The sequence below is a fragment of the Nicotiana sylvestris genome, chromosome 5 (genome assembly GCF_000393655.2).
Source record: "Nicotiana sylvestris chromosome 5, ASM39365v2, whole genome shotgun sequence".
Lineage (NCBI taxonomy): Eukaryota > Viridiplantae > Streptophyta > Magnoliopsida > Solanales > Solanaceae > Nicotiana > Nicotiana sylvestris.
In genome coordinates this window covers 97,918,497-97,935,833 of record NC_091061.1, presented here as the reverse complement: position 1 = coordinate 97,935,833, position 17,337 = coordinate 97,918,497, and the positions used below count along the sequence as shown (strand labels likewise).

The following is a 17,337-nucleotide window of genomic DNA, read 5'->3' as shown; positions in this document are numbered from 1 at the left end:
TATATGAGGGAGTAGCAATAATGTTTAAAGTTAGATTGATGACATTCTGTCCTTTTAGTTAGGCCAACAAAATTTTAATTTGTGTCTAATGCGTATGACATTAGTTGTACGAGGTAATTTTTTTGTCTTACAATTATGTGAAATCATTTCTGTAAATTCACAAGTGTAAGATAGGTCCACAAATAAATTTATGAGACAAAAATAAGGCTTTTCTCGCCGTAAACTATGATGAATGCAAAGTTTGAGAGAGGGTAGGCCAGTGGGCAGCTTTACAAATCATAATCCAGCTAAGCCAATGGGGTTGGTATCCACTCAAGCCTCTTCTCTTTCTTCTTTCTAAGGCGACAGTTTATTTCAACTACCAATATCTTCTACCTCACTCGACTCTCATTCAATCTTCTGATCCTATAATTTTCATTAATTATGGCAGAAGAAGCAGCTAAGGATGTTGCCGAGGATAAAGCCATTGTTCCATTAGCTCTTCCTCCTTCTCAAGAAGAAAAAGACAAACCCGATGATGACTCAAAAGCTGTTGCCATCCTCGAAACTAGTACGTACATCTGCCCATGTACTTTTTATGTGTTTTTTGTTTGCAATTTTCACTTCAATTTCATGTTTGGCCTGAAAAAAAGTTCAAAAGTAGAATATGGAAAGGAGTAGTAAGTGGTTGGTGCTCTCTATCCGCTCCGTACAAATCTTTCTTTTGATTCGAAAACAATTCTGTTAGGAGTTTTGTTTTCTTTGATAAGCGTTTCTATAGAGACATTTTGTTCGAATTCTCACAGGGTTTCTGATTCTCAAGGGAAAAGTTATCTTTGTTTCAAAATTGATCAGATAATAACGATTACTCCCTTTTTCCCAATTTATGTGACTGAGCAAAAAATTTAACAAAGTAAGAGAGCATTTTGAAACTTGTGGTCTAAAATCCTGTTATTTAGGGTAAAATTGAAAGTTTAAAGTTATGTTTTTGTCTTTCTAACGTGTAATTCTTTTTGGAACAAACTAAAATAGAAAAAGTGTCACATAAAATGGGAAATAGTAAGTTCGGAAAAGGCCTAAAAATGCTACTCAACTTACAGAAATGGCCTATCGATGTCATCCGTTAAAAGCTCGCTCTTTCCATGCCACTACCGTTAAACATTTGGCCCATCTATGCCATTATTTGACTAACGGCTGAATTTTTTCTTTTTTAAATATTTATAATTAGTGAATAGACCCACATTTCCACGTGTCTGTTCATTATTGGTCCGACTTTACCCCTGCCCTACATTAGTTTTAACCTTGGTTAGGTGTATTTACCCAAACCCAACCCGGTAAAAACAAACCCAAGATATTAACCCAAGGGATACAATGCTGCGAAATAAGAGCAAAATAAGCATTATCTGGGTCATCGAGCAGCGCGTGAGCAAGAAGGCGGCGCATGGCGGAAATGAGCGTCGGCAATGAGCGTTGAGTTCTCTTCGAATGTATAAATCTATCAGTAAAAACACCGGTTGGAGGTGTGATTTTCACTGTAGGGTCAGTGTGTATGTAGATATTATACAGATGCGGATCGGAAGCATTGAAAAATTTATGCCATAAGGATTCGAAGTGTAAATCGAAGTTTGTTAGGAACAAAAAGGTGATTTTGGGGCGGTGGATGGAGGCGGAACCTTGACGGAATTTGTTGGAGGGATGTTTATAAAAGGGCTTTCTAAGGAAAGTGGAATCGGTGGTGATGGCTTTGTGAAAAGGGGAAAGATCGTCGAGTAACCAATTTGGGTTAGGTTGGGTTAATAACAGAGTTGAGTTAATAATTTGGGTTAGGTTGGGTTAATAATTTGGGTATGTTTTAACGGGTTGGGTTTGGGTAAATGCACCTAACTAAGGTTAAAACTAATGTAGGGCAGGGGTAAAGTCGGACCAATAATGGACAGACACGTGGAAATGTGGGTCTATTCACTAATTATAAATATTTAAAAAAGAAAAAATTCAGCCGTTAGTCAAATAATGGCATAGATGGGCCAAATGTTTAACGGTAGTGGCATGGAAAGAGCGAGCTTTTAACGGATGGCATCGATAGGCCATTTCTGTAAGTTGGGTGGCATTTTTAGGCCTTTTCCGTTGTAAGTTTAATATATTGGGGAATCTATATCTTGTTGTGATTGGAGAGACTTTATACATGCTACTGCCAGTCTGCCACTATCAAAAGATTTTACTTATATATGGTACTCCTCAAGTTTTACCAATCTATGGTGTTTTTGGATAATCTATTGGCTATTTAATTGATCAGCATAACTGATAACTTCATTTCAGATGACTCGATTGTTTCTTTACTTCCCTTTCTTTATTTAACTTGCAATTTGTCCATGTTAAAGAAATAGCCTAAAAGATCTACTCCTCATCTATATATTACTGGAGCTAGTATTATACATATGTGTATTTTTCCGAATAGTGATTAATTTCACTTCCCCAGCAATCTATAGTTCATTGAAGTCTTTCTCTAACTTGTATGTGCAAATGTTTTGTCCTTGGCAGAAGCACTAGTACCTGTTGAGAAAAGAGGATCTATTGACAGAGGTACTTAGGATTGTTTTATTGTCTTCCATCTCAAATCAATCTACAGCTCAATCAAACCTAATTTGTATATATAATCTTCAGATGCAACTCTTGCACGATTTACGACAGAGAAGAGGTTGTCCCTAATCAAAGCATGGGAAGAAAGTGAGAAATCAAAAGCTGAAAACAAGTACGTTCTGAGACCGCACTTTCTCATGCATGCTGAGGTTCTACAACTAAATTTACTGTTGGTTGGAATTTGACATGCATACCTCAAGTGACAGATTTTTGTGGATTATGGTGTTATAAATGACTTGTTTTGAAGCCATTTTATCAGCTATTTCTTCATTTGAGTGAATTTATCAATTGTATGACAGTTGTTTCACTTGGTTATGCTATTTGGACACACACAAATATTGATGATTTCTGGGCTTTTCTATTTAGTTCTTGATGGATAAGAAGGGAGTGAAACTAGGATTCATTCATTTATGTGTAAATTTATTTAAGGGAGTATGCTTATGAATTTCACTTAAGCTGGTAATCTGAACCATTTTTTCCCACTTGTTGACAGAGCTCAGAGAAAGCAATCTGAAATCCTTGCTTGGGAGAACAGCAAGAAAGCAAGCTTGGAGGCTGAGCTCAAAAGGATTGAGGTGACAAGTCATTCTTCTATTTTGCTATGTCCCCATGCTCTAACGAGTTACATTGCATACATCCTCTGGTGATTTCATTATTACAGGTCCGAAAGGGATCTCTTAATACCACAAAAATGTTTCGTTTGCTTCTCATAGTTCAATAATATTCTTTCAGCGTCTAACATCTGCTGATATCCTGTTCTTCAGTGAAAAGTAATGCTAGGTGCTTGAGTAAAGTTTTCGGGACATATTTTTCAGGTTTCTCAACAACGTATAGTTCTGGTATACTAATCATGTGTAGGGGTTCAGTTCCCATTTTAGTTGATGGTTCTGTTTGGTATTAGCTAATACAAGCCTTATGTGTTGATGCTTCAATAACCATATCCTAGTCATGTAAATTCATCTTAGAACTTCTTCAATAACCATATCTGTTGTTGTATTTTAGCTTCTGAAGTTACATTCTGTCTAGATAATCGTACAAATTGAGTAAAAGAAGTGAAACTTGTACTGTCTTTTCTCATCTTGTTTTAACCGTACACATGTTATGGGTGAGCAGGAGCAATTGTTGAAAAAGAAGGCAGAGTACATTGAGAAAATGAAAAACAAGATTGCTCTACTCCACAAGTCAGCAGAAGAAAAGAGAGCGATAATTGAAGCTAAACGTGGAGAAGATCTTCTTATGGCAGAGGAGACAGCAGCAAAACACCGTGCAACTGAAACTTCTCCAAAGAAACCTCTCCTTGGATGTTTTTGAAGTGGCAAAATATCATATAATCCTATACATTATTGGTTACAAACATTGTATAGTGAAGTGTGCGGACTGGGAATTTCTTTGTGTTAGAAACAACATTGTGATATTATGCTCCTGGAGATAATTATCTGTCAAATTGTATTGAAAAAACTTGAAAGAAACCTTCCATGTTAGCACAAATCACGATGTATGAAACCCTCCGCAACATCACGATGAGCACAAATCAACCTTCCATGTTGCGGAGGGTTTCATACATGAGATTTTTTTTTGTTCATTGTCAGATTCTCGTAATTGGGAGGCTCTGACAATCCATCTATAAGCTTTTAATGCTTGATCAATGAAAAAGAAGAAAGAGAGCAAGGACAACATTTCAGAGAGTTGAGCATTTATAAGTAACCAAAAGCTTAAGTGGCAACATTTTATAAATAAACTAGGAAATGAGAAGGAATGGAATGTATCTTAATTTGTTCTGGTTGTGAGGAAGTTTCTGTGAAGCCTCTTACTTTTAACTAATCTCTAGTTTGTACCCTTTTGATAGAAAAGCTTCGATTAGAAGAAACCTTAAATTTTGATACGTACTGGTCACAATTCCATCCTCAAATATTCACCGAGACTACAACCAAAAATAAGAAGACAACATCTCACTACTCAGCCAATAAGGGACAATCTTAAAAATATAAAAAGCTTGAGTCTGTAGCTCCAGCAATATAATTCTGCTCAGTTCTTTCAATCCCTCTTGTTGTTGCTACTGTTCTTCTATGCACCAACTTAATAGCATTCTAATTTTCTGAAGCCAAGTCATTAAAGGATTTAGTATCATTTTATGCTAACAAATAAGGGTAAATTGGTGATTAACTCGGGCTGTTATCGCTATAAAGAAAACAGGACCTTAAAGCACTGATGGTCCTGGTTTATTAATTTTAAAACTATTTACAAAGAAATTACTCTCTAAAGGAACTCATAATATGTACATGACATCACCGTTTATGTTGAAATCACCAGATAACAATTCTTCAAATCCATTTGTAGACAACTGATCCTCAAACTTGAGTTGTGCTTGAAACATATCATTATCTACTGTTTCATTGTTAATCCCTTGAATATTTATGTCATTTTCATAGGCACCTTTACTCATCACGAAAGCATCTTGGAACTCTGAACTATTGTAGCAAAAGTTATTCTTGGAAAGATCTGAATTCTGGAAATCCTGGCCATTAAATTGATCTAACGAAAACCACTCGGCGAATAATACTTTACGAAACTTGCTTTTACGAGGTTCATTTAAGAAATCCACCGGTGAAACATCTTGATCTGTATCTGCCAATGATCCTACTGTTTGTGCAAATGAGTCCAAACTAGAGTTTCGTGAAGCCAACTTCAGTGAAGAAGAAGATACTCCATCTATATTTTGGCTCTGGCCTTCACTTTCTGCTATTTTGTCCACTCTCTTCTTTAGATAAGAATGCCAATGGTTCTTAATCTCATTATCAGTCCGTCCAGGCAAATGTTGTGCTATCCGAGACCACCTGTTTAGAACGAACCTTGTTAGATACTCAATATAATGAATAACTACCATATGTTCTTAATTAAGGTAAAATTTAAATCCAAAAGTTTATTAGCTAGTCTAGTGAACAAGATTTTCCTTCCCTTACTCTCCCACAATGTGTATTTTGAGCCATATAAACTTGATCCACCTAAGGCTTTTTTAGGATGGTCAAAAATCTTTTTTCACTGTCAATATATATATATATTAATCTCATTTACAAAAAAAGTTCCTCTATGCAGAAGCGAAGCTAGAAGCCTGAATACAAGTTCGGTGAACCCAATAGCTTTTGTTCAAGCATTGCATTTGTGTTAAAAAGTACATCAAATACGTAATATTAAATTTAGAAGGAATAAGGGTCAAATATACCCATATACTATCGAAAATAGTCTACATTTACCCTTCTTTATACTATCGATACAAAAATACCCTCGACGTTAATCAACAGTTCAAATATACCCCTCTTCTTTTAGGGATGTCCAAGGTGAAGTTCAATGCGATGACGTGGCTATTAAAAACAAATAAATCAAAGACAAGTCAGCAAACGACCCCTAAAAAAAATCCAAGTCTTCAATCATATACGCAGCTCAGAAGGACCACATTTTTCTTCTTTCAATCCCTTCAATCGTGAAACTCCATTACCACCAGCCAATGGCGTACACAGATTTTTTTATAAGCGGTGTCACACTTAAGTAAATAAATACATAAATAAATTGTTATAAGAAGATCGAATCAATAAAAAGTAGGGAATTTAAATGCATTAATGTAATTGTCATTAACATTCAAAAAGAAAACAGAAAAAGGGGGGAAATATTTTTAAAAAAAGAAAGCAATAAATAAAGCTAAACCTTTGCCACTAGTAAGCAAAGATGATACTAGTACTGAGCAAGATTGATATATTGAGAATTTTGCTAAATGTAATTGTCATTAACATTCAAAAAGAAAACGAAAAAAGGGGGAAAATACTTTTTTTAAAAAGAAAGCAATAAATAAAGCTAAATCTTTGTCATTAGCAAGTAAAGATGATACTAGTACTTAGCAAGATTGATATATTGAGTATTTTGCTAAAAGGAAAGAAGAAGCCAGCGTCACAATGGGGAGACTCGATCCTGCCACCTACCTAATAAAATGTAAGTAGCATTTTCCCACTGCGCAAAGGGAATGCATCTATCAATTGACGTCATCCATTTATATTTAAACCGTTTTTACCGTGCAGATATCATTTTTATACATATTAGAGCCGTCAATATGGTTTTCCGGTTATTACGGGGTTGCACCAAGGATCTGCATTCAGCCCTTTCCTATTTGCCCTGGTGATGGATGCTATAACGCATCATATTCAGGGGGAGGTGCCATGGTGCATGCTATTTGCTGATGACATAGTCCTAATCGACGAGACACGATGCGGCGTCAGCGAGAGGTTAGAGGTTTGAAGACATACCCTTGAGTCCAAAGGTTTCAGGTTGAGCAGGACGAAGACGGAATACCTTGAGTGCAAATTTGGGGCAGAGCCGACGGAAGCGGGAGTGGAAGTGAGGCTTGATTCTCAAGTCATCCCTAAGAGGGGTAGTTTCAAGTACCTGGGGTCGTTTATTCAGGGGTCCGGGGAGATCGACGAGGATGTCACACACCGTATAGGGGTGGGGTGGATGAAATGGAGGTTAGCGACGGGAGTCCTGTGTGACAAGAAAGTGCCACTGTTACTGAAAGGTAAATTTTATAGGGCAGTGGTTAGGCCTGCTATGTTGTATGGGACCGAGTGTTGGCCGGTGAAGATCTCACACATCCAGAGGATGAAAGTTGCAGAGATGAGGATGTTGAGGTGGATGTGCGGGCATACAAGGAAGGATAAGATTAGAAATGAAGATATTCGAGAGAAGGTGGGTGTGGCCCCCATGGAGGACAAGATGCGGGAAGCAAGACTCAGATGGTTCGGGCACATTCAGAGGAGGAACACTGATGCACCGGTGAGAAGGTGTGAACGACTGGAGGTGGTGGGTACGAGGAGAGGTAGAGGGAGACCTAAGAAGTATTGGGGAGAGGTGATCACGCAGGATATGACGCGACTTAGGGTTACTGAGGACATGGCCCTAAACAGGGAATTGTGGAGATCGAGCATTAAGGTTGTAGGTTAGGGGAAATTGTGATGTCTTTTTTACAGCGCACTAGAGTGAGACTAGCCAGTTAGGAATTAGTCTTAGAATGCTATTGATCAACTACTGATGATGAGCTTTATCTTCTGTGTATTAATACCTTACATCTTTCCCGTATTTCCTATATCTCTTATATTGCTGTTACTTTGTTTTTTCTGGTATTTATGTTATGTTATGGATTTTATGATATTTTATGTTGTTTTATTATGAGTATATTGATAGTACTAATATAGTGTCTCTTGTTGCCTCTTCGAGCCGAGGATCTCCTGGAAACAGCCTCTCTGCCCCTCAGGGTAGAGGTAAGGTCTGCGTACATATTACCCTCCCTAGACCCCACTTGTGGGATTACACTGGGTTGTTGTTGTTGTAGAGCCGTCAATATGGGCTTGGCCCGTTGGGCCAGCCCAGTCCGTGCTTTAGTAGGGCTGAGCTAGAATTTTTGGAGCCCGTTTAAAAACGAGACTTTTAAGCCCGGCCCGAGTAAGTCCGTGACCCGTGAGGCTTGACTGAGGCTGGGCCGGGCCGGCCTGTGGGCCTAATAAAATATTTATTTAAAATATATAAAAAATGAAAAGTATGCTGCCTTTAGAGATGGAAAGTCAGAATTGGATCTTTACTAAGAGGAAAACTTGATCTTAAGAAGTTTCAAGAGATGATGTTGTCATGTATTGGAAGGACCATTCTAGAAAATATCACGATCTTTCAATGATGGTGCGTGATGTACTTAGTATTCTTATTACCATTGTACCATCGGAATCAACATTTAGCATCGGTGGCGTGTTCTTACAAAGTACAAAAGCTGCATTTATTATGAAAACGTCCAAACACTTGTTACTACTTGAAATTGGCTGCACAGGTTTTCCCGTACTCAAACTGGTAATATTTTTATGTGAATTTAAATATTAGTAATTTTTAAAATTTAATTATTTTTAAATGTGTTTGATGAAAATGATGTGTTGGATATCTCATAAGCATCATGAACGATCTCTTGAATAATTTGTTTTAAGTTTTGACTTTTAGTTAATGAAATATAGTCATGTCTTTTACTTGTTTAGTATTTATTGTGATATATTGGAACAATATAAAAAATTATTAAGTTTTATGAATTTTTTCCAATAAGATATTTTTTAACTTTTAAATAATTATCTTTTTTTAGGTCAGAACTTAAAGAAAAAATATAAAATTATATTTTTAAAAATGATGGGTCGGCCCGTGGGGGCCCGTGGCCCACATAGGGCTGGGGTGGGCTGACCGTTATAAGGCCCATCAAAATGGTTGGCTAACCCAGCCCAACAATTGCTAAAGCCCACATAGGCTAGGTTGGGCTAACCGACCCGGTCCATATTAACAACTCTAATACATATAATTTGTTAAATTTTTTGGCAAAGCGGTGTCACGTGACACCGCGTCACCTAATGTAAATCCGCTCCTGCCGCCAGCAACCCACCACTCACAAAACACATTATTGCCGGATTTCTTTTTTGAAACCTCTATACAAAAGCTTCTCCACTAATGCAACCATAGCCACGAGAATTTTGTTTCATAATGTGATGGAAAATATTTAATTTTGTCTATGTTTTTGCTTTCTGGAATTATGAATTTATGCCGTGTTCTTAAAGACCTTTTGCTGAAGTTGGATTTTGTAACGACTCGTGAGAGAAGCATTTTATATTTGTAGTAGTTAGGATCCTTCTGCAATGATTTCAATGGGATTGTCTAAATTCTATTCTATCTCAATGACTTAAAAAAGAATGTAAGAATTATTCATACCAAGTTAAAACAGAAATGACTGGGTTTCAACTCCTAATTCATTTTATGACCTATTTTATTTGAAGATTTTAACAACTTTAATTTGTCAATGGAGTATTCTCATGGCTATGGTGGTATTAATGGCAAAGCTTTGGTATAGAGGTTTCAAGATAGAAATCCTGTGGTAATATGTTTTGTTAGTGGTGGGTTGCCGGCAGTATTGGAGTTTCACAGTAGAGGGGATTGAGAGAAGAATAATGTGGTCCTCCTTGGTAAGCTTCGTATGAAGATGAAGACTTGGACTTTTTTTTTTTTTTTTTTTGTTGGGGGGGGGGGGGGGGCTCTTTTGCTGACTTGTCTTTGATTTATTTGTTTTTAATAGCCACGTCATCACATTGAACTCTACCTTAGATAGCCCCAACAGAGGAGGGTTATATTTGAACAATTGACTAAAGTCGGGTTATTTTTGCACCGATAGTATAATGAAGGATATGTGTAGATTGTTTTCAATAGTACATGGATATATTTGACCATTTTGCCAATTTAGATCTCAGTTATTAGTACCTGAAATCATCGTTCTAAAATTCAGAACCCATAAAATTAAAATTCTGGCTCCGCCTCTACCCTAAGTCGGTTTTCATCTATTCCCTACCAACTATGTATTTTATGTATATTTTAAAGCCAGCTTTCAAGAATCATTTACCAGTACTTGTATTTCATTGTATTTAATAAAATTGAGGGCAGTCAAGGCTGCTAACAGCTTCATATTCAAGAAGAGTAAAGGAAATTATGGTCTCTTACTTGTTGCCTATCATGCCATGAAGGGTCAGGATAGTTTCCTCCTCTTCTGTGCTAAATGCCCCTCGTTTTAGGCCTGGCCTTAAATAATTAATCCACCTCAATCTGCAACTCTTTCCGTTCCTTTTTAAGCCTGTAAATAATTATATTAAAAAGGAATACCACATATGTCAACTCATATAATGAAGGATAGAATTGGTCTTGAGTTATTGGGTGTGCGAGTGAAGTTCCATATCGGTAGTTGAAAAGATTGGAAAGCTACATATATATGAGATATAGAGATACTCTTAATATTATGATGCCTTCTGGGGGAAAACCGTACAGGTTTGGCTCGAATTAGATAATATCACATCATATTAAAAATATCTTTGTGCTGGTTTAGCACAACATAATTCTAATCAATCCCTTTCTGTTATAAGAGAAAATTCAATTGTTTGTTGACTTATTGCTGCCACCCTAGTTGTTCCCAACAAATAAAACTATTCCCAAGTAGTGCAGCATAAATGAAACATACCTCTGTCAAAATGCAATGTATTTTCTGTTTTTTATTTGAAGACGTAGACTTTCAAAGCTCAATTCATAATCAAGAAACATTTTTATTTCTTTTCGCACGTCAAGATGCATGGTATCCGGGAAATTTAATTTGTTTACTGGTTGATTAAAATCATTGGTCAAAAGACAATAGTAAGTAATGGCTAGTAACAGTAGAAAAAGTGCAGTAGGTTACAAATACTCAAGCCCTTAAACTAGGAATTTTTATTTCGGTGAAGTTTAAATATCTCAATAAATCTAACTTAGCATTCATTGATCGATCTAGCCCAAGTTTAACTTAGTACTGTTGGATATCTGAACTATTTAACATACATGCTTGAACTAGTAAGCTCAAATGTTGTCCGCAAGTTAAGTTATGCAAGAAATAAAGAAACAAATATTGTACACGTTTATGAATTTTGTGGCCATCTCATCCGAAAGCTCATTATATTAGAGCAGACAGGAAGTCCACGACTTAAGTTTCACGATTACCACCCGAATCTTCACATGTTTGACCCATGAAAAATAATTAGGCTCTTGTGTGGGATGTATCAAAGACATAGTTAAACAAATAAAAGTGTGTTATATCAATAACTTATAAGTTTTTGATAAGATGATCACACAATTCAACTGTTAACACACAATCTATATTAAGCAAACTACTTACCAGCATTAATGGGGACGGAGCTCCAACAGACATGACCATACTTAATAATGTAGTCTTTGAGCTTCTGGTCTTCATCTGGAGACCACAGTCCCTTCTTGTGCTTTTGCTTTGGTTTGTCTACTGCTGGCTTGCATCTCATTTTCAAACAATTAAACAGGTATTGGTGAATGATATATGTTTCAGATGCTTGGAAGAAATATATATATGGTTTTTGTGTATGTCTCTGTAGAGGGAGAAAAGGAGGAGTTAGAAGTCCTAATGATGTGGTTAGCCGACCTGGTATTTAAAGGGAATTACAAACCAAACCACCTAATATAACACCTATTGATATATATACTACTACCATTATATGTCTCAATCCCAAACAATTTGGTTTAGCTATATAATTTCTCGCTGTTCATATCCAGTGCGGGGTTAGAACTTTCAATAAGGGTATTGAAAATATAAAGATGAAAATACAAGAAGTCAATAAATTTAGCATCTATTATATCTACCAAAAAAATAAAATTTAGCCTTGCAAATACACTATAATTTTCTAAGGAAGGGGATTCAAATGTACCCTTTTGAACCCTAGGCTCCGCCCATGTTCATATCTCTCCATTTAAATTTGTCTCAATACAATATTGTAACATGAATATTTAACCCTGAAAAATTACTAGGTGAAAAGGGATATAATTGATAGAATTGTTGTCCAATTCCGAGAATTGATTTGGAATTATAACCCCTTAAAACAAAAGTATCTTAAACCTTTAGGATCCATGTCTGGTGTCATTTAGCAGTCTTAAACCTACTTGACAAAAATCACTAAGGCCTCATTTGTTTTTTTTTAAGATTAAGACGTCTAAATTTGAATATACATCTGAATATCAAGAAGTGTATTAAGATTAAGACATCTGAATCTGAATACACATTTGAATATATTACGATGTGTATTAAGATCTGAATACTAAATAATTAAGACTGTTTGATTTTTAACATCTGAATGTATAAAAATTATCTTCATTTGAAAATTAATAAACATAAAATTCAATTAAAATACTAACTAATGTAATATTATATCAATAAAATATATAATTTTTTAAAATATGATAGTTGTTGGTGGTGATGACTAACAGGTGAATGCCGACTAGAGGCGGTAGTTGGTGGTAGTTTTGGTTGATGATGGTGGTTCATGCTAGTAGCTAATAGTGATTGGTAGTGGTGGCGATTATGATTAAGGATGGTGGTGGTGGATGGTGATAGTTAATAATGGGGGGTGGTGGTAGCAGTGTGACTGAGGAAGGTGGTGGTGGGTGGTGGTGGGTTATAATGATGGGCAATGTCGGCTGTGGTTGTTGATGGTGATGGGCTGATTAGTTGTGGTAGTTGAGGTGGATGAGTGTTGATTGTGGGTGAGAATGATGGTGGTCGGAGTAGTGGGGATAGTGGGTGGTGATGGTCAATAATGGTGGCAGCTATGATTGAGGATGATGGTGGCGTGATGGTGGTGGAGGTGGAGGGGTGGGGGTGGGGGTGGTGGTTGAGTATGGTGGTGGTGGTGGCATGGCGGTAGTTGATAATGGTAGGTGGTGGCGACAGTTAATAATGAATATGATTGCATCTTAATGAAATTAAGTCTCTGTTATAGATCTTACTCATGCAGACCTATTCAGGCCCATTAAGTGGTTATGAAGTAAAAAAACAAACACACTTAATGATTAAGATCTGAATAATTAAGATTCAAACTTTAAAAACAAAAACACTTAATGTTTGAGATCTGAATGATTAAGATTCAGACCTCCATTAAGGCCCATTAAGTGGTTGTGAAGTAAAAAAACAAACACACTTAATGATTAAGATCTGAATAATTAAGATTCAAACTTTTAAAACAAACACACTTAATGTTTGAGATTTGAATGATTAAGATCAGACCTCCATTAAGTGCAAACAAATGAGGCCTAACTGTTTCTCAAGGTTTTTCGAGCCCCAAGCGCTAGTACTATATGTTTATATATATTTTGATTTCAAATTTTCTAACATATATAATTCTTGAAATACCAGGTTATATTATCATGGAATTTGTGTTGTCTTGTCGAGGTTATAAAAGGATTTCGCCTTTGTATGGATAAAATTGATGAATGACAAGTGGACGTTCGTCGTGTTGACATGTGACAGTAAAGATAGATAAGATATGAGTCAGCAAATAACTGATACCGATCACGGACATGTAACTGGTGTTGTAGGGGTTCCGAAGACATTAGAACCAGAGATAAAAGTTTGAAAGTGAGTTATCGGTTGAAGAAGGCACCATTCGAGGAGCAGCCGTTACAATGAATCTTTGCATTTATAGTCAACCGTTATGCAACTATCAAAAGGAGTCTTTACGGGTATATAGTTTGACACCCACTGTAGGGCATAGACAATTGTGGTATTACTTTGATCCATTCATCTGTTACTAACATATTTTGACACTTTTCTTTAGTAAAGTAAAAGCAAATATGACAACTAATGATGTTAATATCTCATTCAATGTTGGAACAAACAATGAGCATGAAGATATTTTTCGTGATGGAAAACAACATGATGATCCAATTAGTGAAACTCGCAATGATCGAGATGAGACAACTCCAGTTTGGAAGAACAAAATCTTCGGCGTGTTAAGAGTCCTACCCTTGATGATATAAATGATGAACCTGTTGTCGAAATGGTGAAAGTTTTGAGAGCGCAGGAAAGGTAAATCATGAATCATCTCTCAAAATAGGACTGAATAATGACTGAGCTCCAACAAGCACTTTCGATTGCCTCTAATAATTTCAATGGAGGTGTTCGAGCCCCTCCTAGCGTGCCTGCAAATCAAGAAGTAGAAAGAATAGTAACATCACTTCGAGAGATGAGCTTTGATTAAATAATAATCAAGCAGGTGGTGCAGGCAGTGGATCCGAGAATGATCCTATTAAAACCAAGTTCATGAGGTTCATAAGGGAAATGAGTGATCAGATTGATCAAAACGCTAAAGAATTTCATGCTCGAATGGATTAGATCTCGAGGGCACCTCAGGTATTGAAGGGCCCGAATTCAAAGAAATATACTAAGTTAGCATTCAAACCAAGTGCGGCCCCGAAGTTGATCTCAAAGAGATTTAAGATGCCGGATATACCAAACTATGATAGAACTTCGGATCCATGTGAGCACATCACGACTTACACTACGACTGTAAAGGGAAACAATTTGGCTCCACGGGAGATTGAATCAATTTTACTAAAGAAATTTGGCACAACCCTTACAAATGGAGCTTTAACGTGGTATTCTCCTTTACCTGAAAATTCAATTGATTCTTTTGAAACGCTTGCAGATTCATTTATCAAATCTCATGCTATGAGCACGTGATTTTTGCCCTATATGAATTACTTCCATAAATTCAAGAAATAAATTTTCCCATTATTTGCAATTTTTGTAGATTTTTCATAGGATTTTTGTTAATTGTTTGCATTTGTCCATGCATGTTTATTTTATTTAAATCATGAAAAAATACAAAAAAATACCTTGCATTGTATTTGGGGCTTATTAGTAACTTAGTTGTTCTATAAAAATGGAAAAATCACAAAAAATGACTCACTTTACATTTTTAACCTTTTAATTTTAAATTTTATAGTCCTTTTAATTTAGGAGTTATTTAATTTTTGTAAATACTATGATGAGTAGTTAGTTTAAATTGGTAAATTATTTTAAGTTAAGAGTCATTTTGTTTTGTTAATCAATTTGAAAAGAACAAGAGAAATTGGGAAATTGAAGCAAAAAAGAGAGAGAATCAGAATTGGGTTAATTTGGGCCAAACGTTCAATTGAGCCCAACCTCTCTCCTCTCATTAACCCGCCTAGTCCAGCAATACCTAGTCCAAATCCTCACTATGGCCAAACGAAGCTGTTCCGACTCCCTCCCATGTCAACTGTTGGATCACACTGATCCAACAGACCGGAACTGAACTCCATTAGATACATATATGTCTGAAACGAGCCCTCCCCCCCCCCAAATTGACCCCCTCACTTCATCTCCTCCTTCAGGTTCTCTCTATGAACCCTAGACCCGCCACCCTAAATTCCTCCTCCATCTCCATCGGCGGCGTTCCACCCAATCAACCCAAAATTCGTCCTCTACGATCCTCACACCCCATGGAATATGAATACAACACGAATTTCCCCAAAATCCCCACCTTTTCTCTTCAATCCCAAATCTGAAAATTCAAAAAAAAAAACCCTAAGCCATCCTTAACGCCGATTTTCATGTTTCCAAGGCTCGATCTGACTCAAGACTTACATTAGTTGATTGTTCTCGTTCAGAATAATTGATTAATGGTAGTTTTAGCTCACTTCAAGAGTTACCAGCTTCTGACCAGACCATTGACGCCGGCCAAGTTCGTCGTCTTCATCGATTTATTCCGGTTAAAACCAGTACCATTCCTTCTTCTTTTTCTTTTTCTTGTGTCCGTTTTCTGGTTCTTGTTTGTTGTTGGTTTGAATTAGTTTTAGTTTGCTTAAAATCAACAATTCTAACTGTTTGAGTGCATGATTAGGATTAAATGTTTTATCATGATTTTTCTGTTTGATTTTTTTAATTTTATTTTGGCCGGATTTATTTAGGGTTAGTCATTGATTTCGAACTAATACTTAGCTTATTAAGTGTTTGCTGAGTCAGAATTATTTTTCTTTATTCCAGCTCCTTTCTTCTTTGTTCTTTTCCTTCAATTCGCCCTTAGTGTAGCCTGGGTCAGAGCTTGAGCTTAAAATGCTTAGTTGGATGATTTAAGTTTTAGCTGTGGGTCTTTCTTTTTTTTGGTCATCACTGACCCGTTTCAAGAAACCAATTCATTTTGGTTTGGGTTTTGGGTCAAACTTGACCCATGTGATCTTCTGAAAGTAAATTGTAGGGGGCAGAGGGTTAATTTGGGTATTTTGAAACTTAGGGAATATTTTTCTGTTAGCATAGAAGCTTCTAGAAAATAAGGTTTGGTTGGTTGGTTAAGAGGAGGGAATTTTCAGATATTTTGAAGGGTTAAAAGAGGTAAAATGACCATGAATTGGGAGGGTAAAAGAGGAAATAGTTATTCAGGCTAGGGCTGCCTTAGGCTGCTTATATAAAGACTTCTTTGATTCATTTCAGAGGCAGCCTGGATACCTTGAAAAATACAGAAAGTTTTCTGCATCATTTCAACTTAAATTGCTGAAAATTGCTCTATAGGTTCATTGTTAGGAATAGCTTAAAACTTTCAAAAGAATTTCTGGTTCATCTTGGTCCGAAAATGGTCTAGAAGAATTGAGTAGTGCTGTTGATTGATGTGCTGAGCTGCTGTTACTGCTTGAAGTCCTCACTCATTTGCTTTTGTTTTGATTTCCAGGTATGCCTTGGCTCTTGAGTAACATATGAGGTGCAAATGTGAAGCCCTGTAATTGATTTAGATAGTTGTGGTTGAATGTTAGCTGAATATTGGTCTATGCTCTTCAAAGATTGCTTATGTGTTTCTTATTGAATCAGCTTGACTATTTGAACGCTACTGTATTCAGTCATGCTTAGGCAATGTATTTTCGGACTGTATTTGGACTCTAATTTGTTATTTTGATTCTAGTTTGGTTAAATTCTTTCTCAAGTACTTGTGTGTTTGGACTATTATGGTAGAGATTTAGTGAATAATGTTATCGGTTGAATCAGTAGTTTAAGTTCTGCATCTCTCATTCATATTTAGGTTTGGTTTGGATATCACATTAAAAATGGTTGTTTGAAACTCCACAGCTCAATTGTTATAATTTGAGTAACGTTGGTTGATTGTTGAATATACATAGTTTTTATCATCGTTAGGGTAAGCTGTTAATGCCAAAATTAGCATGTGATAAAGGGTAGCCTTGGATTCTTGTTCACCTCACCATTACTTGTAAACAGGCGTAAGAAACTTTGAACTCTCAATATGGTAATGTATATTAGTTCTTGCCTATGCTTTCTTG

At 36.3% G+C, this 17,337-nt stretch overlaps 2 protein-coding genes across 2 annotated transcripts; one reads left to right on the top strand and one right to left on the bottom strand.

Moving 5' to 3' along the window:
• Positions 1 to 266: 266 nt before the first annotated feature.
• LOC104221604 (remorin-like) lies at positions 267 to 4,085 on the top strand. The gene is made up of 5 exons (XM_009772679.2): positions 267 to 550; positions 2,518 to 2,559; positions 2,641 to 2,728; positions 3,110 to 3,191; positions 3,730 to 4,085. Exons 1-5 carry the CDS (start codon positions 424 to 426, stop codon positions 3,925 to 3,927), a joined length of 537 nt encoding a protein of 178 aa, XP_009770981.1. The 5' UTR covers positions 267 to 423; the 3' UTR covers positions 3,928 to 4,085.
• A 712-nt stretch (positions 4,086 to 4,797) lies between these two features.
• Positions 4,798 to 11,630, bottom strand: LOC104221603 (transcription factor MYB10-like). Its single transcript, XM_009772678.2, has 3 exons — positions 11,366 to 11,630; positions 10,171 to 10,300; positions 4,798 to 5,450 (listed from the first exon to the last, which is right to left on the bottom strand). The coding sequence occupies exons 1-3, from the start codon at positions 11,502 to 11,504 to the stop codon at positions 4,883 to 4,885; spliced, it is 837 nt and encodes a 278-aa protein (XP_009770980.1). The 5' UTR covers positions 11,505 to 11,630; the 3' UTR covers positions 4,798 to 4,882.
• Positions 11,631 to 17,337: the final 5,707 nt, after the last annotated feature.

Bases quoted from the DNA above. Each gene is read 5' to 3' on its own strand.
- LOC104221603 (XM_009772678.2), bottom strand. From the start codon at position 11,504: ATGAGATGCAAGCCAGCAGTAGACAAACCAAAGCAAAAGCACAAGAAG. The intron at 10,301-11,365 runs GTAAGTAGTTTG...AATTATTTACAG, and splicing joins CTCCGTCCCCATTAATGCTG to GCTTAAAAAGGAACGGAAAG. The intron at 5,451-10,170 runs GTAAGAGACCAT...CGTTCTAAACAG, and splicing joins CATGGCATGATAGGCAACAA to GTGGTCTCGGATAGCACAAC.
- LOC104221604 (XM_009772679.2), top strand. From the start codon at position 424: ATGGCAGAAGAAGCAGCTAAGGATGTTGCCGAGGATAAAGCCATTGTT. The intron at 551-2,517 runs GTACGTACATCT...TGTCCTTGGCAG, and splicing joins TGTTGCCATCCTCGAAACTA to AAGCACTAGTACCTGTTGAG. The intron at 3,192-3,729 runs GTGACAAGTCAT...ATGGGTGAGCAG, and splicing joins CTGAGCTCAAAAGGATTGAG to GAGCAATTGTTGAAAAAGAA.